Source organism: Zingiber officinale, chromosome 4B (genome assembly GCF_018446385.1).
Source record: "Zingiber officinale cultivar Zhangliang chromosome 4B, Zo_v1.1, whole genome shotgun sequence".
Lineage (NCBI taxonomy): Eukaryota > Viridiplantae > Streptophyta > Magnoliopsida > Zingiberales > Zingiberaceae > Zingiber > Zingiber officinale.
Genome location: NC_055993.1, coordinates 3865912 through 3893118, shown reverse-complemented (window position 1 = coordinate 3893118; position 27207 = coordinate 3865912). Strand labels below are relative to the sequence as shown.

Sequence of the window (27207 nt, the reverse complement as noted above, 5' to 3'; positions counted from 1 at the left end):
ATAATTCCTGTGCTGGAGCATAATGATATGTGGGCACGGTACTGACTAAGGAGCTACAGTACTCTCACAATTGTGAAGCAGGGAAGGCAGAACTGTTGCAGAATCGACTTAATCATGGCATGTGTTCTTTTGATTAATTGCTCCACCTCTGATTCAATGAATAATGATAAATATGTTGGGTTTTTTGGATCGCGAAAATCGCTTTTTCGTGTCGCAGAAACCCCGAATCACCCTAGCCAACGGATCTCGTGCGAAGAAAACTTTTCAAAAACGATACGAGTACGAGTTTACAACTTAGATCTACTCCTAGATCTACATGAAGAAGAATTATACCTTCGAAGCGTGCCTTTCGCGTATCCCGCTCGTCCAAAACGCCGGATCTCGAGAGTATCAAAATAGATACCCCTCTAGAAGTATCCACACGAACACGTAGGTGGAGAAAACCACACAAAAGGTGTGCTAGCACCTATGTATGGTTCGGCCAAGTTGAGGAGGAGAGGGAGAGCTTGAGAGTAAGAAGATACACACTTGAATGAAAAAATGAATTCTCATTCAAACCAAAAGTGGTCGGCCACTCTCATTGTGAAACTCCCAAATAAATTGCATTAATTGCAATTAATATGAAGTCATTAAAGAGAATGACTTTGTAACTTCCATGAGGTGGCACCCATGATGATGTGGAGTAACATCATTGGTCCACATCAATGTCAACTCACCAATGAGGTGGCATAAAGTCAAGTCAAACTTGACTTTTAATCTTCCTCTCAAATCAAGTCAAACTTGACCAAATCTCTTCCATGGTTGATCGAATCCAACCATTTGATTCAAGCCAACTTAATATAATGAATCTAATTCATTTAATTAAATTGATTCAATGAGTCAAAATCTAAATTAGACTCATTGAACATATGAATCAACTTGAGTCGAACTCAAGTTAGCTCAATTAGAATTACTCTTAATCCAATTTGATTCATCAAATGAATCTAATCATCTTGGTTCATCATATGAACCTAATCTCCATCTAATTGTCCTAAGTGTGTGACCCTATAGGTTCTTGTAACGTTGGCAATGCCCTAAACCCATTTAGGAGCATAAGTAATGAGCGGTATCTAGCAACACATCATTACTACCCAAGTTACAAGAATATCGAGATCCGACATCACCTTGTGACTACTAATTGTGACTCCTCACAATATATGACAAGTGTCCTTCTATCCTAGACATCTAGATTGATTAATATGAGGCATAGACCGTGTCATCCTCTAATCAATCTAAATCTTGAACTCCAAGTAGACACACTAAATCAAATGAGCTCAATATCCTATATTGACTCATTTGGGCATGACCATGCACTTCGTGGTCTCACTCTATCAACAATACCGATGTCTCTCCCGTCATATAGGAGAGATAGATCCCATCTACATCACTCACATCCCTCTGCATAATTTGTTATATACCCAGTAATCGCCTTTATAGTCCACCCAGTTACGGGTGACGTTTGACGAAACCAAAGTACATAACTCCTTATGTAGGGATCTATGATGACTTCAGGTCTAAGGACTAGTAGTCATACTAATAGCCACATGAGAAAGTATATGACACTCATATAACGATCCATGATACTTTCTCATGGCGGGTCATTCAGTATACATTCTCTAATGTATACCCATGTGTCAACTTGATATCTCTATATCCATGACTTGTGAGATCAAGTCATCTGGTTGACCTACATGCTAGTCTTATTGCATTAACATTGTCCCTGAATGTTAATACTTGACTAGAAATGATTAAGAGTAGTGTTCCCTATATCATCTCACTATCGGTTCAACTAACCGATTAATATAGGTGAGAACCATCTACTCAAGGACATTATTATACTTAGTTTATTTGGCACCAATACAAGTAAGTATAATAACCAAAATCTAAATGCCTTTATTTATATAGAATATGATACAATAAGTCTAAAATATAATCATCAAATGATTGACTCTAGGACTCTAGCTAATAAAATATTCCATTAATGCGAGGATTAGAGACGCTTACTTGATATTAAGAGGCCGTCTAAACTACAGTCGAAAGCAATCAAGCATGCAGATATTAATTGTCATTCATAAATCATAGAAAGGAAATGACAACTTTATCTTGGAGTTTACGACTTAATCAGTTAATTAGTATGAGGAACAGTTTTGTCTCATCATCACGAAGCTTTCCTTTGTAGTAAGGCAAGGCCACTTGAAATCATGATAGTTTTTAATGTTGTCACTTCTAAACACACAAGTGCATGTGCATTTGATGTTTGGAGTCATGCCTGAGGTAAAAGGTCCTTGTGGCTTTGTTTTCTTGGACAACAAAAAAGATAGGGAAATTATGTTAGACAGCCTTAGTTTTTAGTTATGCTTTGCCAGAGTCTCATTTCAGTGGACACTTAAGAAAGATTTTATTGTATTGAATACAATAAGAATAAGATAGACTTTGAGAAGGGAAATTTTTTTCGCTACTATGTATTTACAAAACAATTTCGTTAAATCTTAAACTTGCTTCAAAATAAATTATATAGGAACTAATTATAAACCATATATTAAATTAATTGAAAAAAAGTGTCATCGTCGATATGTCCGAGTGGTTAAGGAGACAGACTTGAAATCTGTTGGGCTTTGCCCGCGCAGGTTCAAACCCTGCTGTCGACGATTAATATTCAAATTTTCTCATTTTTATTGTGTATTTTGAGATGCCAGTCACACAATTTGGGCCAGACTAATCCAAACGGCCGGCCCATAATTATAAACAAGGATCAAATTGCCATCTGGCGCGGCAGTGGAGAAAAATTTAAAAAAAAATTTGGAGATGCGGGGTATCGATCCCCGTACCTCTCGCATGCTAAGCGAGCGCTCTACCATCTGAGCTACATCCCCGCTGTAATAATCAGTGATTTCATATTTATTGATTTCTTTCTGATCGATTCTTCATTCAAAGGGGAAGGGAGGATAACTGTACATCACCTCCACTGATGGGTATTCATCAGGAGGGCATCGACCTCACTGGTTAAGCTTAACTTATGCTATTAGTGGCCAAGTAGTTTAATTCATTTTTACAATTTTTTTTGCTTACTCCCTATAGTTGTATTAACTTTGAAGCAATTAATAGAATATTATTTACCTTCTCGTATGCCTTTCTATTTTTTGCTAGCTGCCTATCGATTGTGTGGAACTTATTCCTGATGGAAATGAATCTCAAATCAATATTAGAGAAAAACTTTTAGGAATTCTAATCCCAATTCTCATGTGTTAATTCACATCTTTGGTTGTCAGACAGAGATATGTCGTCGTCCAATCACCAATTAATGTTAGAAAGAGAATTCTAATTCCATAAAATTTACATTCAAAAACAAGTTGTAAAAAGATTATTACAGTAGACTAATAAGATTCAATGTAAATTAATCATAGGTTTTCCGGTCCATATTTTCTCATATCCAGTATAAGCGTCGGGGAGCATGTTGTTATTCTATGCCTTATAGTTCTATTCCGTGTCTATATATGAAATATCAATTGAAACAATTCATCCTAGTTTGTTGCCTTAATATGCTGAGTTGAGCTACTCACTGTATCATGATAATTTTAATATGATTAACTAAGTAAATTAGGTTATGTTATATTTTGATATTCTTATATCTAAATGTACAGGAACTTAAGAGCACAGAAAGTCGAGCGAAAGACGCAGCTAGCAAGAAGGACGGTACGAGAGATAATCGACGGGCTCAGTACGTCCGAGGGACGACAAGGAGCTGTGAAAGAGTACAGTGGCGGACGAGTAGAAAGCGCGCGGTGTTTCCCAGGACGAGAAGCCAGAGCGGAAGGTTGCTCAAGATGATCGGAAAATGAGTTCGGGTGATACCTATTCCGGATGGACAAAATCACCCAAGCGAACGGAGCCGGAACGGAAGACCCGGACTCAAGTGAGAAGACCTGGAGCAAGAGCTTGAACCGAAAAGTCAACAGAATGTTGACTCACGGTTCGGGAGTCCGGATAACCTGGGTGCCTCGCCCAGCAAGGGCCGGATCAAGCCGGTTCGTGCGCCAAGACCAGAAATATTATCGAAACGCGACATGACGCGATTCGATGTGATGGGGATAAAATTTTATCCATGTCTAGGCGCCTGGAATCCTTTCAGACGACCCAATTAGAGCTATAAATATAGCCCTGATCCCAGTAGCTAGATAACAACACTTGTAATTGATTTCTTTATTTATTCTACTACTGTGTGAGTGATTTAACTGCTACAACAGATTTCTCTATCTGAAGGAGACTTTTAGTGAACTTTCAACTTTCTGGGATTAACAATCCCTTGATTACAAATTAAATAACTATTTTGTGTCTCTTCTTTTTAATCAATTTTTTTATTTCTTTTATACAAGTGTCTATTTTAATCATGCGGTAAAAAATGAGAAAGTTGTTTCATTTTTACAAGGCTATTTATCCCCTTTAATTGACCGCCAAGGACCTAACACTTATTAGTAATCATTGTGTAAAATTTTCTTTTCTATCATGGATAGGCTAGCTTGCTTTGATTGTTTAAATATACAATCACTTTTAAGATGGCCTGAGAAGCCATTTATCTAGATATTACAAGTTTTTATCCTCTTCCTTCTTGGAGCTAGAGAGTGCAAGTGCAAAATTATTAATACTAGCGAAGTTTTCCTCTCTTATTGTGCAGGAGAAATATTTTATAATGGCAAAGTGCTTACACAACTCTCAAGCTGCGAAATATACTTTGTTTGTCATGCTAATTATAATTACGAGAAAAGTTAGATTTATCAGTAAAATTTTTCTGTCTGAATTGAATTTGATCAGTAAATATTTAAAATTATCGGTTAAATTCATTTTGGTTGGTAAACATTTAAAATTATCAATTAAATTCATTTTAGCCGGTAAATAATTATAATTATCAGTCAAAATTTATTTTGAGACAATTTAAATTTTTTATTCGGTCAAAATTAAATTTGGCTAGTAATTTAAATGTTGATTTACCAAAGTTTGATTTAGTGGATAATATTTAACTTTTTACTAACTAAAATTAGATTTAATTGAAAATATTTAATTTTTTACTAACCAAATATATTTGGTTGGTAATGTACAATTTTCCATAAGTCAAAATTAGATTTGGCCAACAATATTAAATTTTTTTATTAAAGGTAGTTTAAGAAGTTAGACCTAACTAAAAGGTCTTTTAAATTTTAAATTTTTTATCAAATTTCCTAGGTCTTAAGCTTTCCTAGGTCTTAAGCCCCTAGATTTTTTACTAACCAAAGAAGTTAGATTTAACAAGTAATATTTAAAATTTTTACTAGGTGAATATATTTGATTGGTAATGTGTAATTTTCTATGGGTCAAAATTAGATTTGAACAATAATATTTAAACTTTTTACTGATCAAAATTAGATTTAATCGATAATATTTAATTATTTACTAGTCAAATATATTTGATCGATAATGCAACTTGCTCTCCGTATCCAAAGTTAAATTTGATCGATAATATTTAATTTTTTATACTAATCAAGGTTAGATCCGTCAGTTATTTTAATTTTTTACTAATCAAAATTATATTTTACTGATAAATTATAATGTTTTATAATTAAAGTTAAGTTTAACTAGTAGTTTTTAACTAGAGGTATAATCAAATTAAGTTGAGTCAAACAGCAAGAAGTTCAAACTCGACACAGTTGGTTTTTCTCTAATTTAAAATATCATTCAATTTTTTTTAGTAATTTCTTTTTAATATTTCAATAATATTTATATTAATATTAGCTAGTAAGAAATTTAAAAATATAATGTAAAATTTATGTTGATATATTTTTTGATTTTTTTTTATTTTTTACAATTTTATAATAAAATTTAATAGGATTATTGATAAAAATTTAATAAATAATTATTATAGTAAATAACAATCAATTTTTAAGCCAATCAATAATTATATTATTATAATCTGTTTTTTTCCAAATTTTTATTTATGTTACCCTTTATTTCTATCTAATTTATTTATACTTCCTTTTTCAACAACAAAAAAAATAATCCTTCCTCACCACACCAATAGCTGACGGTGGCACCACATCCTCCTGTTCATATACTCTTTGTTTTTTTGTTGACAATATTAGTGAGTTGCCTATTTAATAGATTTACAGCATATATAGAATTAAACTTTTATCTTCATATTGTAATCAATTTCATTCACTATTTTAACAAATATCACTTTGAGTTCCATATGTATTAGTCTAACTTAATTAATGTTTACTGGTCCTCTCGATTAGATTATTAGACTTATATATTTCTTGTGAAAAAATTAATATCATATAATTGTTGGTTTTATTTCTTTAGATTTTTTACTTATCATGGCCGAAAATACCACGTAAGTTTGCCTCTTATGTAAAAAAAAAAATTGTATGCATCTTTAGGACTTTAGGCGACTGATTAATATATTTAGTTGCAAACTTTTAGAGAATGATATTAATATTAAGTAATTAATTTGTGACCGGCTATTAATTTTGGTTGCTAATATTAAGACTAAAATTAATTTTTGATTAAACACCAAAATTAACATTAAATCGTAAAATTAAAGAACACTTATGTCCAATTTAAAGAATTTACCTCATAATTTAACAAGTAAAACAATTTAATTGTGTCATTAATTTAGATACCGATATTAAATTAGTTCTTAAATTAAAAATTGAAATTGAACTAAATCTTTAAATTAAAGATTACATGTTTCAAATTCGCAAAATTCGCTTCTTAATTTTGTGAGTAAAGTAAATTAACAATAAAATTTAAATTTGGTTGTTAAATAGGATCTAAAATTTATATTTGATAATTTTAGTCCCTAATAAGTGATCAAATTTATGTGACCGTTAGATCTAATATTTTGATACCGATAGTAATTTGGAGAAAATTGAGTTAGAGAAACAAATTTCTTAAGTTAATACAAATAGAAGAGTAATTGAGACCATTTAGAATCAAATGATAAAATGAGAGTGATAAAACTTATAAAAATTTTCAAAATTAAAGAAAAGTGGTGCAACTATGATTCAAAAAAGTGATGTATCATTGTACACTAGCACATATACAAAGATTGATATTTACTGAAAATTAACAAAATCCTCCATTAAATAAGAAAAGAAAGAAATTTTCACCGTTAAATTATCATTTTTAATTTTCTAAATGCCAACATTCATTTTTATAAGAAAATGTTCAAACAACGACGGAAATAGATATCGAATTAATTTTGATTGCTAAATTAGTGATTAAATTAAATTTGATTTTTAAATTAACGACCGAATTAAATTTGGTCTATATTTTAGTGACTAATTAATTAGTCGTTATATTAGAAATCGAATTCATATGATGCAGAAACACAATAACTTATGTGATATACACATTCCTAAGGACATGAAACTTGATATAAAGAGGATTCATGATATTGAACTTCTAATAGTTTGAGAATTTTTTGTTTTTAAGAAAGGTGATTTAACAAAGCATATTCAATTTAATTCTTAATTGGTTGTGTAGATTGATTACTGTCTTGTTGAATTTTGAGATTGTTAGGAATTTTAATAAACTGAGAATTAGATTGAATATAATAGGCTAAATTAGAGGATCCAAAACTTCAGGTTTAATTGTTTTAAACTTCTATAAGGGAATTTTTGAATTTCCCTTTCCTTTTGGAGCTAAGGCATCCGTGCCATATTACTACTTATTGTTTGGGTTATTATTTAGTGCCAAAAACTTTTATCCTCTCAGTCTTTCACTAACTCATGCACTCCAAGAGACACAAATATTCTTGCTTTGAGTTCATAGGGAAGAATACTATACTCATGTTCCAACTCAGCAAACAATGTCTAGCAACAATTCAAGATATCAATACTTATGTCATTTACAGGTGCTTCACTCCTTCTAATATAATTCTATCTACCATATCTGGATCTCTTGTGGCTTTTGCTTGAGTTGTTCAGCTACCATATCCTTACTTCAAGTTCATCATCATTCACATTGGAATTTATAAGATATCCAATCTTAATAAGCATTTTCTGTTAGAATATAGTTGTTTCCTTTTTTAGGACTTGGTGTGTATATATATATGCTCAACTTCCTAGTGCCAAAAACTTTTATCCTCTCACTCTTTCACTAGCACATGCACTCCAAGAGACACAAATATTCATCATACTTTAAGTTTATTTTTCTTTTAAACTGAATCATATTTCTAATTTTATAATTATGTGTTTTACTCTCTAATTTTTATCTTAAATATTTAAAAGGAAGTGGTGCCTAACATCCTACCTAATTAAATATCTTGAGACATGTTTTCTATTTTACCATAATTTATTTAGACTTTGTCAATCTACAATCTATTTAGATAGATTATTATTACTACTAGTACTTACACTTTTGTAACAATATCCAAGTTAAAAGGTCATTGACTCATTGTTTTTCTAAAAAAAAATCAAATCCATTTATCAATGAAATTCAAAGGAACTGATATTATATTGTAGAAATTTTGCAATAAATATTTAAGTAGAGAGAGACTTGTGCTTTCTTCCCATCGTGATGAGTTTGTCTAATTATTTTACAAACTTAATTTTTTTCTATATGCTATGCAGAAGAAATGCCTAATTCTACTTTGATAAAAAAATTTCAAATATGGCTAAAGTTTCTATTTGAAAGTTAGGTCGATCTAACTTTTTATATTGTACATTGTTATTATATTGTACATTGTCATTATTATTGAAAGTTAGGTCGATCTAACAGGGGGCGTTTGGTTTAAGGTAATAGAAGTGGGGAATGGGAATGGAAATCATTGATTCCCATTGTTAATGTTTGGATTATAGGAATAGGAATACAAATAAGGGAATGAATCCTTGAAATTGGGTAATGACTCATTCCCATGTACCTCCCCTTCAATGAGTCATTACCCTATTTTCATCAATCAAAATATTCCTTTATTCCAAAAATACCCTTGACTTAAAACTAAAATTTTCTCCATTAATATCAAATATCAAAATATATTTATTTATTTTTTCTTTCATATCACTTATCTCTCCTTATTCTCTCTCATTATATTTTCTCTCTCACTTTTTCTCTCTTCATTCTTTTTTATCACACTTTCTCTCTCATAATACTTTCTCTCTCATCATTCTCTTTCATCATATTTTTCTCTCACATTCATCTTTCTCTCACATCTAATTTTTTCTCTTATTTTTCTTTAAGGGTAAAAAAGGAAACTTTGATTTATTCCGATAGAAGATATACAACTAACCAAACATTGCTTTTAAGAGTGATATCCATGCTCATACTCATTCCCATTCCACAATACAATGATTCCCATTCCGATTTCTATTACTAGGAAAGAACCAAACGCCCCCTAAGTTCATCAGGACCAACAGGCCTTAGTCCATAAGAGACTTTGCTAGATCTGGTACTAGATTTTGACCGGACCGGTTTGATTAAAATAACGTTTTTAATCATCCATTTTTTTTAATTTTTTTTTCTAAAATATAATTTGTTATCGGCGATTCCATAGCTAGTATAACTACTTAATTATAATAACTATAATTTTATATTTGATATAATATAATATAATATTAATTAGTATTAATAAAAAATAAATTACTTATTTTGTAATAACTATAAATCATAGTTACTATAATATAATATTATGTTGATCAGTGTTTAATATAGATAATCAATTTATGTTGTAACTGTTATGCTGAATTGTTGCTACAATATAATATTTATTAGTGTTAATAAAAAAATAAAATGTCCATATTATAGTGGCTATAAAATGTTGTTATAATATAGTGTTGATGAAAATGAGAGTGTTCATATTGTACCTACTATAGCAATGTTGTTTTGATAAAAACTTAAGTGAATTCTAATAAAAAGGACGCTTTTTTATTTTTTGTAAAAAAAATATTGACGAGGAGAGTTAGAAGTTATTTTAGTTTTTTTATAAGATTCAAAGCGTAGAAAAAGGGTTTGCAACAAATAAAGACTCTAAAAAAAATAAAGGCAGAAGTATCTAAAAAAGAACGATAATATATATTGGTAAATAAAAAATCAATCTATGTAATAAAATAATATTTAATTTATAGGAAGAACAAATGATACTATCTTATAAGAGCATGTCAGTGGAGATATATTTGAAGAAAATATTTCTCTAAATATCTCCTACCCTTAAATATCCTCTATTGTGAGGGATATTTGATGGGGTAATAGAAATTACCGGACACACATCTGTGTCCGATAATTTCTTCATGTGGGGCCCACAAAAAGTGGGCTATCACTACTATTTTATTTTATTTTTTTTGTTTTTAATATGGTGGGCCCCACCTTATATGAGTGCTGCTGTGATTTTATATTTATTTTAATTTTTATATTTAATTGGTGGGATATTTCATTGTGAAAGTTGAGATATTTGAATAGTGAGATATTTGAAAGATGATGTGAAAGTGGGATCTACAAATACTTGAGAAAAATATCCCAAGCTATTATGAATGCTCTAAGAGGGTTTAGATGGATGAATTTTGTAGTTAATATAAAGTAAAATATTTTTTAAATATTTTTTTATTAAAAAAAACATAAGACGTTTGTTTTTTTAAATCATGATTACCTTTTAATAAAAAAAACACCTCTCATAATTGTTAAGCTATGTACATTTATCCTATAGTATTATTTTTATTAGAGTATCTACAATGACAATGCACTTAAGATCCTCTAATATTGAGTAGGATCCTCTGGTCCTATACATCTTGATTTATTTTTGGACCAGGGGCAGCGATTAAAAGGATTCAATGATCCTCACTTGTTTAGCAGGTGGGAATCATTAAATCCCTCTAATCAGTGTGGTGGACCAAGGTCTCGTCCGCTAAAAACGGACCAAAGGATATATTCCTACTATCCACAATAATGACAAAAGGTAAATACGTTCACCTCCACTAACTTGTCCCAGAGGAGGCTTTTGAAATAATGACTAACATATAAGGGAGACATTTAAACCTCAGACCTCATGATAACAACACCTCATGTGTTAACCATTAGATCATCCTAAGAGAACATTAATGCTCTTATTAATGAAGGTATTATAACACCCCTTTAATATTAATATGGTGTTATAACACCCTTTCATTTTGAACGCGTTCAAAATATTAAACGCGTTCAAGATGGCATCGGGTGGGCCATCCTGGCCCTGAGTGTATTATTATTATTATTATTTAAAAAATTATAAAGTTTAAAATTAAAATTGGAATAAAATAGGTACATAATAAAACATGAATATATTTTTTAATAATAATATTATTTATTTTTAAAACGATAACGGATTTTTTTGCCCAAATAGTTTGGGCTTGTATTTTATATTATTTTATTTATAATTTATTTTTTATTTAATTTGAATTAAATAAAAAAAATCAAAAAATTTGCAGACCGACTTGTTCTATTTTATTTAATAAATATATTTAAAAATTTTAAAATTATTATTTTTTAAATAGTAAAATTATTTTTTTAAAAGTAAGATTATTATTAAAAATAATTATAATATTTTTAATATTTTAAAACATATTCAAAATATATTTATTTATTATGATATAATTTTAAAATAATTGAATGCACCGTGGGACCCATAATAATGAGTGTTAAAAGAAATATGAGTGAAAGAGATATGTTATTATAATGAGCATGTGACAGTAGACTTCATATTTTTTTGATAAGATAATGTGTATTATAATAAAAATGAGTTATGAATGCTTTTAGCCCATGTCTCTATCTTCGTTTACTTCACCGTCTCCGACGTTAGTTCATCGTCTCCTCTTCTATTCCTCTACCTCTTCATTCTTCTTGTCTCCTCTTCTCCGAACCTATGGTTGCTGCTGACTCATCATATCATTGATATGAGAATCAATTGTGGCAAAAACCACTGTTAGAGAATCAATGGACATACATAAGGAGTGTAGAAACAATTCAATATTCCTGCCAATTACAAAATCTAAATCCTTAGAGCATCCAGACCAGCTTCCCTATCAAAAATACATAATTTAGGGTAAAAAAGTTACTTTATTAAATTTGGATATCCACTTTTCAATACATTATATATCAGATTTCCTATTTCTTCTCTCTCCTATGTAATGTTTAGGAAATGGAATACATTCCCTAAATTTAGAGAAGTATTGTTCATAAATGCATAATTTAGGGAATGGATAGGGTAGCTGATGTAAAGATTTTTTAGCTACCTTATCCAAAATTTAAAGTAAAATCTTTTAATAGGGTATCTAATATGGATGCTCTAATGCCGGAGCATAGAACTACCGTTAGATTATATCATCTATTTTCATGATAAGTTATTAAGCAATCTAAGGTTTTTTACCCTGGAGACTTCACTACATATATGATAAAAAAATAATTAATCAGATTGGGTAACATCCAATTGGATTGAAATTATCAGTATGTCTCTATCAAAATTTCATATCGACCACCACTACATGTATCTGAATTTTTATTTCATTAGATCCGTGGTCTACATGTATCTGGATTTTTATTTCATTAGACCCCACGGATCATCTGAGATGGTAAATAATGGCATACTTGGCACATGAGGTCGCGGGGTCGAATCGTAGGACTGTCGGGGTGTAAATCCCAGGCAGACCTTGTGCAACCACTTGCCATCTTGGCTATCATAATTTACCTCCTTCGTGATGACCTGATTTCACCTTTTACCACGTGGATTTTTATTTCATTAACAACCGGTCCTGCCATGGCCGCCGTCGCACTTCTTTCCTATTCGTCCCTCCCCTCCCTTCCTCCATACCCGTATACGAAACCCGACCCGTTGGCCTCCGTTCCCCGCAAACCCCTCGCTGACTGAGCGCGGCGTCGAGTTCGAGACCGGCGATTCCTTCTTCCGCAGCGAGACCGCCGTGGGCCGCGACCTTGGCGTCCTCTCCGCCGCCCTTCACCGGGCCGGATCTTCTGATCCTCAATTTGCGGACCAGGGGATGATCCACTTTACAAGGACCATTGATTTGGATGGAGCCCACCTTTAAATTGGTAGGATCCATCCAAATCAAGGGTCTACAATAGTGGATCATCCCCTGGTCCACAAATTGCGGACCAGAGGATCTGTCCTCGCCCTTCACTGCCAGTCCCTCTGCAGCGGTAGTGGCCTCCGTGTCATCGATGCAATGTGCGGCTGCGGCATCCGCGCTATCCGTTACCTGGCCCAGGCCGGCGCCGACTTTGTCTGGGCCAACGACGCCTCCGAGGACTGCCGACCCCTCATCCTCTCCAATCTATCCCGCCACCCCCGCGTGTCTCCCGGCGACGACCGCTGCTGGGTCGTCAGCCACCTCGACGCCAACATGGTCCTGGCCGAGAACTGAGTTCTTCATTTGTGGACGTTGATTCCTTCGGGAGCTGACTCCTCGTACATGGGGATGGCTGTTGCCACTGTCAGGAAGGGATGATTGCTGTACATCACCTCCATCGATGGGCATTCCTCGGGAGGGCATCGACCTCACTGGTAAAGCTTGACCTATGCTATTAGTGGCCAAGTAGTTCAATTCATCTTTACATTTTCTTTTGCTTACTCCCAATAGTTGTATTAATTTTGAAGCAACAAACTATTATTTACCTTCTCGCATGCCTTCCTGTTTTTGCAACTGCCTATCGATTTCTAGATTGTTTAGAACTTATTCCTGATGGAAATGAATCTCAAATCAATATAATATTAGAGAAGAACTTGTAGGAATTCTAATCCCATTCAATTCACATATTTAGGTATGCCGTTCAATGTTAGAAAGAGAATTCTAATTCCATAAAATTTTACATTTCAAAACAAGTTGTAAAAGATTACAGTAGACTAATAAAATTCAATGTGCACAAATTAATCACAGGTTTTCAATTCCATATTTTCTCATATCCAGTCTAAGTGCTAGGGATGTAAATGAACCAAACGGTTCACAAGCTATTCGGAGCTCGATTCGATAAAATGCTCGTTCAAGTTCGTTCGTTTATCTTATCGAGCCGAGCTCGAGCTTGATTTCGAGCTCGACAGTTTTATCGAGCCGAGCTCGAGTTTAAGGATATTTGGCTCGTGAGCTCGTGAACATGTTCATTTATAAGCTCGCGAGCCAAAAAAACGAGTCTTAAAACGATCTTTAAACCGAGCCAAAAAACGAGCCCGAAAACGAGCCCGAGCTCGCTTAACGAGTTAGGCTCGTTAACTTTGATAATCGAGCTAATAACGAGCCGATCTCGAACTGTTCGCGAGGTTGATAATTCTAAAACGAGCCGAGCTTGAGCCTTGTGATAAAAGTTCGATTCGAACTCGAGCCGAGCTCGAGCCCGAATAACTTAAACGAGCCGAGCTCGAGCCTAATACTGATCGGCTCGATTCGACTCATTTACATCCCTACTAAGTGCTGAGGAGCATGTTGTTGTTCTATGTTTTGTGGTTCTAATCCGCTTTTATGAAATATCAATTGCTTATTTCGTTGAAATAATTCATCCAAGTTTGTTACCTTTAATGATGCTGAGTTGAGTATGGTCGGTTCCAAAATAAGATCCAAGCAGGTAAATTACGGACGATATTTTATCGTAACGTAACGGTCCTTTGCATGAAAAAATCAGACTAATAATGAAACATTTTGTATCACTTAAAAATTAATCCTAAAATTTATTAGAATAAATACCATGCATGTAATGTGCTAATTGGTGGAGCCCCGTGCGGAAACCTATTGATGAGGTTGAAGGTGGTGAGCCACTGACAAAATAATTCCTGTGCTGAAGCATAATGATACGTGGGCACGGTACTGACTAAGGAGCTACAGTACTCTCACAATTGTGAAGCAGGGAAGGGAGTACTTTTGCAGAACCGACTTAATCATGGCATGTTTTCTTTTGATTAATTGCTCCTCCTCTGATTCAATGAATAATGATAAATATTCCATTAATGCGAGGATTAGAGGCGCTTACTTGATATTAAGAGGCCGTCTAAACTACAGTCGAAAGCAATCAAGCATGCAGACATTAACTGTCATTCGTAAATCATAGAAAGGAGTTTACAACTTAATCAGTTAATTAGTATGAGGAACAAGTCTATCTCATCATCACGAAGCTTTCCTTTGTAGTAAGGCAAGGCCACTTGAAATCATGATAGTTATTTAATATTGTCATTTCTAAAGACACAAGTGCATTTGATGTTTGGAGTCATGCCTGAGGTAAAAGGTTCGATCCTTGTGGCTTTGTTTTCTTGGACAACAAAAAGGATAGGGAAATTAAGTTAGACAGCCTTAGTTTTTAGTTATGCTTTGCCATAGCCTCATTTCAGTGGACACTTAAGAAAGATTTTATTGTATTGAATACAATAAGAATAAGATAGACTTTGAGAAGGGAAATTATTTCGCTACTATGTATTTACAAAACAATTTCGTTAAATCTTAAACTTGCTTCAAAATAAATTATATAGGAACTAAATATATACCATATAGTAAATTAATTGTAAGAAAGTGTCATCGTCGATATGTCCGAGTGGTTAAGGAGACAGACTTGAAATCTGTTGGGCTTTCCCGCGCAGGTTCGAACCCTGCTGTCGACGATTTTTAATATTCAATTTTTCTCATTTTTATTGTGTATTTTGAGACGCCAGTCACGCCATTTGGGCCAGACTAATCCAAACGGCCGGCCCATAATTATAAACAAGCATCAACTTGCCATCTGGCGCGGCAGTGGAGAAACAGGAGAAAAATTTTAAAAAAATTTTGGAGATGCGGGGTATCGATCCCCATACCTCTCGCATGCTAAGCGAGCGCTCTACCATCTGAGCTACATCCCCGGTGTGATAAGCAATGATTCATTAGAATTAAATTCTTTTGAAGCGATCCATTGTTTAAAAAAATTTGGAGATGCGGGGTATCGATCCCCGTACCTCTCGCATGCTAAGCGAGCGCTCTACCATCTGAGCTACATCCCCGCTGACATAATCAATGATTTCATTAAAAGTGATTTCTTTTGAAGCGATTCCTCGTTCAAAGGTATGCCACGGTCAGGAAGGGAGGATTAGTGTACATCACCTCCACTAATGGGTATTCATCAGGAGGGCATCGACCTCACTGGTTAAGCTTAACTTATGGTATTAGTGGCCAAGTAGTTTAATTCATCTTTACAATTTTTTTTTACTTACTCCCTATAGTTGTATCAACTTTGAAGCAATTAACAGAATATTATTTACCTTCTCGTATGTCTTTCTGTTTTTGCTAGCTGCCTATCGATTGTATGGAATTTATTCCTGATGGAAATGAATCTCAAATCAATATTAGATAAGAGCTTTTAGGAATTCTAATCCCAATTCTCATGTTTTAATTCACATATTTTGTTGTCAGACAGAGATGTGCCGTCCAATCACCAATTAATGTTAGAAAGAGAATTCTAATTCCATAAAATTTTACATTCAAAAACCAGTTGTAAAAAGATTATTACAGTAGACTAATAAGATTCAATGTGCAGAAATTAATCAAAAGTTTTCAATTTCATATTTTCTCATATCCAGTTTAAGTGCCGAGGAGCATGTTGTTGTTCTATGCCTTGTAGTTCTAATCCGCATCTATGAAATATCAATTGAAACAATTCATCCAAGATATCAATACTTATGTCATTTGCAGGTGGTGGTTCACTCCTTTTAATATAATTCTATCTACCATATCTGGGATCTCTTGTGGCTTTCATTGTTGCTTGAGTTGTTAAGCTACCATATTCTTATTTCAAGTTCACCATCATTCACATTGGAATTTATAAGATATCCAATCTTAATAATTATTTTTTTTTAAAAAAGTAGGATTATTATTAAAAATGATTATAATAGTTTTAATATTTTAAAATATATTTAAAATGTATTTATTTAATATGATATAATTTTAAGATAATTGAATGTATTAATACGATAATAATGAGTGTTAAAAGGAACGTGAGTGAAAAAGATATATTATTATGTGATAGTAAACCTCATACTTTTTATGAGATGATATGTATTATAATGAAAATGAGTTATGGATATTCTTATTATTATTAGTCAATGTCTATGTCTTCATCTATTTCTCCATCTTTGATGTCCTACTAAGTTCACTGTCTCTTCTTCTATTCCCCTATCTCTTCATTCTTCTTTCCTCCTCTTCTCCGAACCTATTATTGCTGCTCACTCATCATATCGTTATATGAGAATCAATGGACTATACATAAGGAGTGTAGAAACAATTCAATATTCTTGTCAATTATAAAATCTAAATCCTAATGTTGGAGCATCCATCATACGAACTACCCTTGGATTATATCATCTATTTTCATGATAAATTATTAAGTGATCTAAGGTTTTTCATGATAAATTTAATTTAACATTGAATCTAGAGTTGTCGATTTATCTCTATAAAAATTTCCTTCGATCATCATGACTACGTGTATTCAGATTTTATCATCTGAGCTACATCGCCATATTACGAATAATATAAAGTCCCATCAGGAGGATCTGATGGATAGTCCATGAAATGAAATGCGGCCACCAATACAAATAATATAAGAGTTATATTTTTGTTTCATTAACACTGGTCTCGGGCTCGACTCAACCACGTTAGTTACGCGATTCGTTATCCCAAAATTTACACTGCTGCTCTGTCTGCTCTCTCCTCGCCCCTGCCATGGCCGCCGCCGCCGCCGTCGCGGCCCACTTCTTTCCTATTCCTCCCTCCCCTCCCTTCCTCCTTACCCATATACGAAACCCGATCCGTCGGCCTCCGTTCCCCGCCAACGTCTCGCAGACTGAGCGCGGCGTCGAGTTCGAGACCGGCGATTCCTTCTTCCGCAGCGAGAGCGCCGTGGGCCGCGACCTTGGCGTCCTCTCCGCCGCCCTTCACCGCCAGTCCCTCTGCAGCGGTAGTGGCCTCCGTGTCATCGATGCAATGTGCGGCTGCGGCATCCGCTCTCTCCGTTACCTGGCCCAGGCCGGCGCCGACTTCGTCTGGGCCAACGACGCCTCCGAGGACTGCCGGCCCCTCATCCTCTCCAATCTATCCCGCCACCCCCGCGTGTCTCCCGGCGGCGGCCGCTGCTGGGTCGTCAGCCACCTCGACGCCAACAGGGTCCTGGCCGAGAACTACCTCCGCAGGGAGTTCTTCGATTTCGTGGACGTTGATTCCTTCGGGAGCGACTCCTCGTTCATGGGGATGGCTGTTGCCACTGTCAGGAAGGGAGGATTGCTGTACATCACCTCCACCGATGGGCATTCCTCGGGAGGGCATCGACCTCACTGGTAAAGCTTGACCTATGCTATTAGTGGCCAAGTAGTTCAATTCATCTTTACATTTTCTTTTGCTTACTCCCAATAGTTGTATTAATTTTGAAGCAACAAACTATTATTTACCTTCTCGCATGCCTTCCTGTTTTTGCTAACTGCCTATCAATTTCTCAGATTGTTTAGAACTTATTCCTGATGGAAATGAATCTCAAATCAATATTAGAGAAGAACTTGTAGGAATTCTAATCCCAATTCTCATGTTTCAATTCACATATTTAGGTATGTCGTTCAATGTTAGAAAGAGAATTCTAATTCCATAAAATTTTACATTTCAAAACAAATTGTAAAAGATTACAGTAGACTAATAAGATTCAATCTGCACAAATTAATCACAAGTTTTCAATTCCATATTTTCTCATATCCACTCTAAGTGCCGAGGAGTATGTTGTTGTTCTATGCCTTGTAGTTCTAATCCGCTTCTATGAAATATCAATTGCTTACTTCGTTGAAACAATTCATCCAAGTTTGTTGCCTTGATGATGCTGAGCCACCTATTAGTAATCACCGTGTGAAATTTTCATTTATATCATGGATAAACTAGCTTGCTTTGCTTGTTTAAACATGTAATCGCTTTTAAGTTTTTCAGATGTTCTGAGAAGCCATTTATCTAGACATTATAAGTTTTTATTGTCTTCCTTCTTGGAGCTAGAGAGTGCAAGTGCAAAATTACTACTACTTATGAATTTTCCCTCTCTTACTATGCACGCTAAGTATTTGATAATAGCAAAGTGCTTGCACAACTCTCTAGTTAAGAAATATACTTTGTTTGTCATGCTAATTATATAATATCTCATCAATTCATTCATGGTAAATTGATTGGTTCATCGACATCTATTGTGATGTGTAATTCCATTTTACCTCCTAGTTCTTTAGCTTCATATGGAGCATATGTTCGCCCAATGCCATTTTCCAATGAGATCGGTTTACGGATGCTTATAGGTGGCGTCTTACGGGAAGCAGCTGTTATAGGTTATCACATATCACCACTTTTCTCTTATTATTCATATCATGGACCTGTATTCCGAGTAATGTTACGTGTGGATCGTGGACAACTTCAAGATAATAGGTGACACATGGAAATTACTTTATTTATTCATGCATTATATTCATAAATTATAAATTATGGCATACTCTATGTTTGCAGCCAATATGGTTTCATAAGTTATTGCCACAATTGTGGAAACTCTCAAACTTTTTCTTGGGGAGAACTTGGACAAATTTCCTGCGCCTGTAGAAGTGGCCAGGTATGCAGACTAATGGTTTGTTATATGATCATACGAAAAGACATCAAAATTTGGCTAGTAGTTTACCTTTCATTCTAATCTCTGTTGAAGTAAACTCTACATATACATTCTTTTTGCATGCCTCTATAACCCTAAGATGAACAGCCTTATGCATTATCTAATAGAAATTGAAATAAATAATAACTCCAGTTTCTAATTGATAGAATTTGATGATTAGTAACTATCCAAATCCTGATTTTGGGTGAAATATATTTTTGGATTCAGCTTGAACTATTTCCTGTGGGGATTAAATTTAACTGTAAATCAAAATATAGGTATTTTCAGACATGTTGGGTATAATTATTTTCCATTTTTTATTACAGACATTTAATCTTGCATGGAGGCTTCTGCTTGCTTGACATTATTTTGCAGTGTATTAACAAGAAAGCCTCTATGGATGCTTGATCTCTTTCTTTGCTGTGCTTAAGAAATTAATCTCCTGTCGCTTTCGTTTTTCGATACGGTGCTTTTATTTCTGTGTCTGTTCGATGTGTTTCTTTAACCTTTCATGAAAAAGACTTCTGAGCATTTGTTGGCTCTCCAGGTATCCAAATCTCTTGTTGTCTCGGGCCCTCTTTGGATCGGTTGTCTCCATGATGCAGCATTTGTCACTGAAATGCTACACTTAGCTACAGAGTGGGGGTGGGCATGCACTGCACAAAAGGAGCTCGACCTAGAGAAACTTTTAAACCAAATGATAGAGGAAGGGGATCCTCGACTTCCACCTGGATACATCAAAGTTGATGAGGTCCAACAGCTAACACTTTTTTCTGTCCTGTTTATTTGATTAAGAAAAGTATCTTTGGTTTGCCTACTGCTATATGCATATAGCTTCATCCACTTGGGTTTCTCAGATAGGAAGACGAGGCAAAATGAATTCTCCTCCTGTTATGACTTTGATTAACATCCTTCGAAAGGTATGTGCAGTGGAAAGTTTGATTAATGCTTTTCAGAATGGTAATTTGCTTTCATTGTGTTTCCTTGCCACATGATGTATTAGTTGGTAATTCTACTAATTCGCCTACCAGGTTTTATGGGCGTTCTAGTATCTGTTTTGAAAATGCATCGCGCTAATATTCCCTTAGTTACATGGTATCGACAATAATTTTCCTAATGTTTGTTTTCTTTGAGCAGGAAGGTTATGCTGCTTCCAGATCCCATATCGCACCTAATGGAATCAAGACGAATTGTCCGATCGCCAAATGCATTCAGTTTGCTCATGGACTTGGGGCAGCATGAGCACTTGGAAATCGGAAGCATCGTTGCATTGCTAAACTAAGTGCTCACTAGCTGATGTTCCATGAGTTTGATACTGGAGCTTCATCCTCCATCCACCGCAAAATCAACTTTCTTGATATGAGATTAACTAGTAGGAGATATCACGCATCTTGTATCGCAGTTATGCTCGCATTTGTTGCTTTAGGATTGCTCTTCCAAAAGATGATCAGTAGGAAGGTTGTGCCTGCATATCTATAATTGTCTTCAAGATGAGGTAAGGAAGTCAAATATCATCATATCTTGTTGATTCTGAAGCTATAGATCGACATTAATGTCGTGTTAACACTTTGATGCAGGTGGTGAGAGTTCAAAAGCTGCACTAATTGCTCAAAGGTATATGCTTTTCTAGTCATATTTTACTGAACCTTTACGGCCCACATATTTTGGCGATAAACATGAAATGCAATGTGTTAGCAATGTTTTCTAGTCAAATTTCCTTTCAGCACTTATTTTAAGTATCTTTAATTTGATAACAGAATCGTAGTTACAAATTGAATACACACATTATGCTCAAGACCCAATACTCTTTAGCAATAGCTAGCATGAATCTAGGAAAAATAACTATTGAATTGGCTCCCTAAAAATCAATTAATGAAACCCACTGGTTCAATTTAAGCATAGGGTTTGTGGTTCTTGGTTTTCACCTGGAATCTAGTTGTGCTATGCGCAAATCTGGACATGAAGTGGACCTCATGCGCTCAAATCTTTATTGGAGCTCCATATTTGGCTTGTGGGAGCAGAGCCGTCGGTGTTTACACCGGCTCCGACTTCAGCTCTCATCAAAGGATCGGACTCATTATCTTTACCCTGCAAGTGTAACGTTTGGATAAATTCAAAAAATATTAGAACAGACAGTATCATGAGGTAAATTCATTTAATAGCAAAATTTTGTTTTAGATTTTTAAAATAGGCTAACAGTTTAAGGTTCTAAAATAAAATGTGGAAAAACCAACCATCGCTTGGAAACTTAAGCAAGATAAAACCTCCAACTAGGTCTGTTGGATTATGACAACCCACTAAACAATAGGAAATTGGACCCAGAATCTAAATGATTAATAATTATGAAATTACAGAATTTTAGAAATTGCAGGCATACCTGCAACATTTGAGCAGTTGCTTCCCGAGCTTTTTGCTGACCTTCAAGTATGCAAAAATAAGAATATAAAACCATCCCAATTATTGCAACGAAGATTCCAAAGATATTTCTCCAACTAAATGGATCATGAAGTAAGACATAGCCAAAAGTCAAAACCAGGCAGGTTTTGAGATGCCCCAAAACTTGGTATGTTACTGGTGATGTCTTGCCAATTACAAGAAATGTACTGAAGTTGACAGAGACTGATATTAGGCAAGAAAGCACAATGAAAACCTACAAGAAAAATGCAAGTGTAAGAGGGAACTATGTTTTTTCAACAGACAAAAAGTGCGAGCATACTTACAAGAACTTGAGTTGTGTAATTGAATCCAAACACATTCTGGTTTGTTAGGAGCCCATCAAGAAAAGGACCAGATACAAACAGGGTTAGCGACTGGTAAAGGGCAGACTGATACAAAAGCTGGGTTGAGGAGACCTTGAACTTTTTTTGTATAGTGTTAGTCATCTGGCAATAACTGGTTAAGGTCTATAACAAGAATCAATAGCATGAACTGTTTCATGTAGAAAAATAAAAATAGGAGCAGATAATCTCAATCAAAGATTTTAGGGATCAAGTAGACTCCCAATCCAAGTCATTTCCTAATCTTGTTACTTGAAATAATACCTCTGATTCCAAATATTGACATGAATGGAAAAATATAGTGCTACATGATTAAAATTCCTCAGTAAACATAGCTTAGCAAGCTTCTTATGAAACAATCAAAGTGACAATTGTCAATGCTCATCCCAGACAAGTTGGGTTCAAAGAACTCTCTTTGATAGTAAATGTTCTCTGCCTCTAGTGTGCCTCTGTTAATAAATCTCTAGTTTATTGAAGAGGTACTGTTAATGAGAAAGACACATGAATTGAATGCGCCAGAAATCTCACATGATTATTGAAGAACAATTTATCAGGGAGCAGAAAGTCAGAAAGACTCCAGCTACCTGGTTCATCTTATTAGTGTTTTTATCATGTTTCTAGTGATTATTGGCCATGTGAGAGTTTTATCAAAGTTTTACCTTCTACATATTGTTAGCGTGTCAAACAGCATGGAATCAATATTTGTCAAGAGCTTGTTATGGCATGGGTATGAGGTGTAAAAGTTAACACCTAAGTACATTGCATTCTGCAAGGAATCCAACATCCATTAAAGTTGTTTGATGCAATTCCAAAACCCAATAAAGGAAAACTTGCTCTGTAAGGATACAATTTGCGCGATACAAGTTGTAATAATAGCCAGAAGAGACAATATAGACCCAAGTAAGTTAAGCTGCAGATCTGTTATAGTTGCAATTCCAACACCCAATAGAAGAATGGAAAGTGAGAATTGAATTCTTTGGCTGCAATTTGAAAAATAAAAGGACAGCCAAATAAATCATATATCCATCTCAGAAGATCACTATAGTAGAATGCACTGGCATGAGCATAATCATTCATAAAAGAAAAGGGCCATAATCAGTAGATATTTAAGATAAATAAGAACAGGACCAACTGTAATATATCAACACTATTTTTTTTTGTATTTTAAAACGAATTTAATGCATTTGAACAGACATATATGACAGTTATTGCAATCACCATTCGCAAATAATAATAACTACCTTTCCTAGTAAAGATTTGACTGTAACTTATGGTGGTAATTTTGCCTTTACCATCAAAGTAGCACACTACAAATTCAACAGCTGAAATCACATTAGCAGTTTAAGTAAATAATTGTTTAATTGATGGCTCTAAAATATCCTTTCCCATTTCAATTTACATATTTATTTTAGTATAAATTATTCTTCTAAGTTATTAGAATTGTTTTAGAGCTTTACTTCATCAGAATATGTGTTCTATAGAAAAAATCTATGATCTCCAGTTCTCAACTAGATTGAGTTTCAGTACAGAGATTCAGGCTTGTTCAAAAGGGTAGAGATTCTGAAGTGTGGATTATCAATATGCTTTGAGCGTTATGGAGTAATAGGTATAGAAGCTCTCTGTTACTGCATATTGAAACACATTATCAATTTGTGATGATTAATTTGTAAGAAAAAATGTATGGTACTTAATCCAAAGTCAATGATGGTACCATACCTGAACTTCTTTGCAAAAAAGGCCGTCTCCAAGAAGACAGTACAAGGAATGATTGCTAGTTTTGTCATCTGTAGAGGAAGACATTATTCAAACCAGCAAAAACCTTTCAAGCTATTACAATACTTGTCTTTGAAACACAAAATCACAAAAGAATGGAACAGAGGAAAAAACATATCTGAAGTCTTTGTACCAAATAACTAAATCATATGAACAAAAAAGAGAGATAGATCTTGCAGGTAAAGGTCTAAAATTGTAGTTTTAGACAATCAAATCTTCATGTTACAACTTGAGAGGAACCATGGTCCAACTGTATGAAACAATCAAGCAATTCAATTGTCTTTAATGCATTTCTAAGTAATAACATAATGCCACATATATAAAGATTCACAGCTATTATTTCTTTTCAGTACTATAAGGATTGCTTACTCTCCATTCAAAATCCAGCAATAGCTTATTCTAACCTCAATGCCAAAGAGATTTGAATATACCAAATCTAAAACTATATTTGATACTACAAAGAAAGTTTAGATTTTCTTTAAAAGTATAAACACCTGACTAAATAATGAAGTAACAGAGCTTTTAGAAGATGCATATACTTACACAAGCATAAAATTTACTGAATAGTTACTGCACCTTAATGACTACTAAGATAATTAGGTCAAAAAAGTATTAAAATAAAAATAATTACAGTGATAGTAATTAATTTCCAGTGTGCATTCAGACATAGTATAATATCTTTAACATGCATGCATGCATACAGGTAGGAAAATTGAGATTCCATTGTACCTGATAAAAACCTACAGAGTTGAAACCTAGACTTAGATTTAATAGTCCAATAGAGATTCCATTCAGTATTCCGAAACCTATCACCACTTTTCGGTCAAAAGGTTTGTGCTCAAAAAGCTTCATCCACAATGCCGCATGAAGAGAACAGAAGGTAACCAGTAGATGCCAGCTTGTCAACGTTGTAGCTGTGAATAGTAAATAATACAAGTCTGTCAACCTTCATTCCTTTTAGCAATTGTGATATGCAAAATAGACTACATAAAGTAGCCAATACTTACCTTGGTTGCTTCTGAAGGCATTAGTAAGTTTTCCTCATCTAATTGACAGCAAGAATATAAGGTGGGAAAAAAATTCAAGAGTTTACATGCGATTCTAGTATCTAAAAAAGGTATTGTTGCATTATATGTCACAGAGTATCGTTAACTTCAAGCACGGAACATTCTGATTTCTCCTCTTTTTCACTACAAAGTGATGGAAAAACATGTTTTTTCTTTCCTCCAGGACATTTTACTTCAGACACAAAAATATTCACCATAAAAATTCTTTTTCTATATCTCCCCAAGATCAATTTTTTAAATAATTCTACTCTTTTTCTCTGCAATAAGATTTTTGTTCATAAGAAGACAGCATCTACTGGATGCCCAGTTCCAAAAAGATTTCTATCGTTTAAACTTGTCCAAAAATAAATTCTTTTTAAGCTTGATCTAGAGGTCTCTGCTAAGAATATTGCATAAAAGATTCCAAAAAAAAAAAAATCAAGGAAACAAATAGGATCAATCACTATAAGACCTACTCTATCTTCATGTCATTTGCTACATCACAAGATTTTTCAGTAACAATATTCTTCACGTTACTCCAACTCTACAACCGATTGAAGACAATTTTCAGATCTATATATCACTCCAAAATATCAATAAATACTCAACGACATCAGAAAAATTGTCACAGAATAGAGAACGTAAGAAACAAGCTATCAGATCCCGTACCAAATTTAAATCCGAGAGAGCTCATCAACGCCTTGTTGCAGATCACTATCGACACCGACGACACCACCGACAGGCTCAGCGCTCCGACGGTTCCCAACTGGAACCCCGCGCCCTCGCCCATCCCTAACTCAATCAAGACCCGCCGATCTACCACCTCCGACAGCGCAAGCAAACCCAGAAACCCGATGTACTAGATTCTCAACGGGCGTACCGGCAAACAACCCGCCTCATTCGACCCAAAACTCGATATCCAAGCGAAACCAGATTGAATTCGAGGGCGGAAAAGAACAGAAGTCCGATCCCGGAGCTGATGCTTCAGATCTGATGAGAGAGCAGAGCGAAGCCGAGTCTTCGAACCTTCAACGAGGAATTCTCGTGATCCCAGGAAGAGGAAGTGGCAAGCGAAAGCAACAAGCAAAATTCTCTTGTGCACTCTAAATTCCACAGCGAAATGTGTCGCCTCTCCACCGGCTCAAAGTGTGAAACCTTTAAGAGCAAGACGACAACCCGATGGAGACGAATTTGATGCGCTTCACCAAACCGACAGGGCGGAACCCACTAAAGGAGCTCGTCTCACCGGAGCACGGATTTGTCCACTGTTTGTTAGACTTAGGGGTGGTCCATAATACAATTCAATTGCGATTGAATAATGATCATAATTAGACTGTAATTAATTATGATCTATTTCTAGATTTATTTTCGCATCTATCTTATAATTTAAGTAGGGATGGGCAGCAATGTACGGGTGGTCAGACACTGAGAAGGGCCGTCTTTATATAATTTTTAGCTGTTATTCTCGATTTAAACTATAATTTGGATGGAAAGATGAATCTAGAAAGAGATTGTAATTAATTGTATTCGAATCACGATTGTAATCCAATCATAATTACATTATGGATCATCCTCTAGTAAAGTGGACTAGAGGATTCGGTCTCATCTCATTGGATAGGAGACCGGATCCTACACAGTCCCTCTCAGGATTAATTATTCATTGAAGGATGTATTTAGAATTATAAATATATGTGGTATTGTTGTGCAAAGTTTGTTATCTCATGTGGTAAAAAAGTTGATTTGTTCATCTAGCACCTCTGTCAATTCGTCCCTATACCAATACGGAAAAGGTAAATCACGGGTGACTACTAGCCATTAGTGTAGGTAGCTAAGGTATGGAGAAGACATGCTCGGATTCACTGAGTTTTGACCCGTGTTGTCAAAATCGAGAGTTTAGATAAAATCATTAGAGCGGTCATAAAATTAGATTGTAAAATCGAATCGCAAAATCGTAAGAT

General features: G+C 34.5%; 2 protein-coding genes and 5 non-coding genes across 7 annotated transcripts; 3 read left to right on the top strand and 4 right to left on the bottom strand.

Moving 5' to 3' along the window:
- Positions 1-2605: 2605 nt before the first annotated feature.
- TRNAS-UGA lies at positions 2606-2687 on the top strand. The gene has a single exon. It is a non-coding gene; the product is annotated as a tRNA-Ser (tRNA).
- Positions 2688-2839: 152 nt separating this feature from the next.
- Positions 2840-2912, bottom strand: TRNAA-AGC. The gene has a single exon. It is a non-coding gene; the product is annotated as a tRNA-Ala (tRNA).
- Positions 2913-15547: 12635 nt separating this feature from the next.
- TRNAS-UGA lies at positions 15548-15628 on the top strand. Its single transcript has one exon. It is a non-coding gene; the product is annotated as a tRNA-Ser (tRNA).
- A 164-nt stretch (positions 15629-15792) lies between these two features.
- Positions 15793-15865, bottom strand: TRNAA-AGC. The gene has a single exon. It is a non-coding gene; the product is annotated as a tRNA-Ala (tRNA).
- A 65-nt stretch (positions 15866-15930) lies between these two features.
- Positions 15931-16003, bottom strand: TRNAA-AGC. Its single transcript has one exon. It is a non-coding gene; the product is annotated as a tRNA-Ala (tRNA).
- A 1638-nt stretch (positions 16004-17641) lies between these two features.
- Positions 17642-21341, top strand: LOC121974470 (tRNA (guanine(26)-N(2)/guanine(27)-N(2))-dimethyltransferase-like). The gene is made up of 7 exons (XM_042525548.1): positions 17642-18328; positions 19239-19439; positions 19518-19617; positions 20201-20404; positions 20511-20573; positions 20791-21148; positions 21231-21341. The coding sequence occupies exons 1-6, from the start codon at positions 17718-17720 to the stop codon at positions 20893-20895; spliced, it is 1284 nt and encodes a 427-aa protein (XP_042381482.1). The 5' UTR covers positions 17642-17717; the 3' UTR covers positions 20896-21148; positions 21231-21341.
- Positions 21342-21366: 25 nt separating this feature from the next.
- On the bottom strand, positions 21367-26409 carry LOC121974471 (UDP-xylose transporter 3-like). The gene is made up of 7 exons (XM_042525549.1): positions 25919-26409; positions 24933-25117; positions 24147-24214; positions 23278-23410; positions 22374-22535; positions 22031-22303; positions 21367-21741 (listed from the first exon to the last, which is right to left on the bottom strand). Exons 1-7 carry the CDS (start codon positions 26037-26039, stop codon positions 21625-21627), a joined length of 1059 nt encoding a protein of 352 aa, XP_042381483.1. The 5' UTR covers positions 26040-26409; the 3' UTR covers positions 21367-21624.
- Positions 26410-27207: the final 798 nt, after the last annotated feature.

What these genes read in the sequence shown, in the direction of transcription:
- LOC121974470 (XM_042525548.1), top strand. Translation starts at nt 17,718, where the DNA reads ATGGCCGCCGCCGCCGCCGTCGCGGCCCACTTCTTTCCTATTCCTCCC. An exon ending in GGAGGGCATCGACCTCACTG is followed by an intron (nt 18,329 to 19,238) that starts GTAAAGCTTGAC and finishes TTTACCTCCTAG; the next exon opens with TTCTTTAGCTTCATATGGAG. An exon ending in GATACATCAAAGTTGATGAG is followed by an intron (nt 20,405 to 20,510) that starts GTCCAACAGCTA and finishes TGGGTTTCTCAG; the next exon opens with ATAGGAAGACGAGGCAAAAT.
- LOC121974471 (XM_042525549.1), bottom strand. Translation starts at nt 26,039, where the DNA reads ATGGGCGAGGGCGCGGGGTTCCAGTTGGGAACCGTCGGAGCGCTGAGC. An exon ending in ACTCTGTAGGTTTTTATCAG is followed by an intron (nt 24,215 to 24,932) that starts GTACAATGGAAT and finishes CTTCCTCTACAG; the next exon opens with ATGACAAAACTAGCAATCAT. An exon ending in CAACTGCTCAAATGTTGCAG is followed by an intron (nt 21,742 to 22,030) that starts GTATGCCTGCAA and finishes TTACACTTGCAG; the next exon opens with GGTAAAGATAATGAGTCCGA.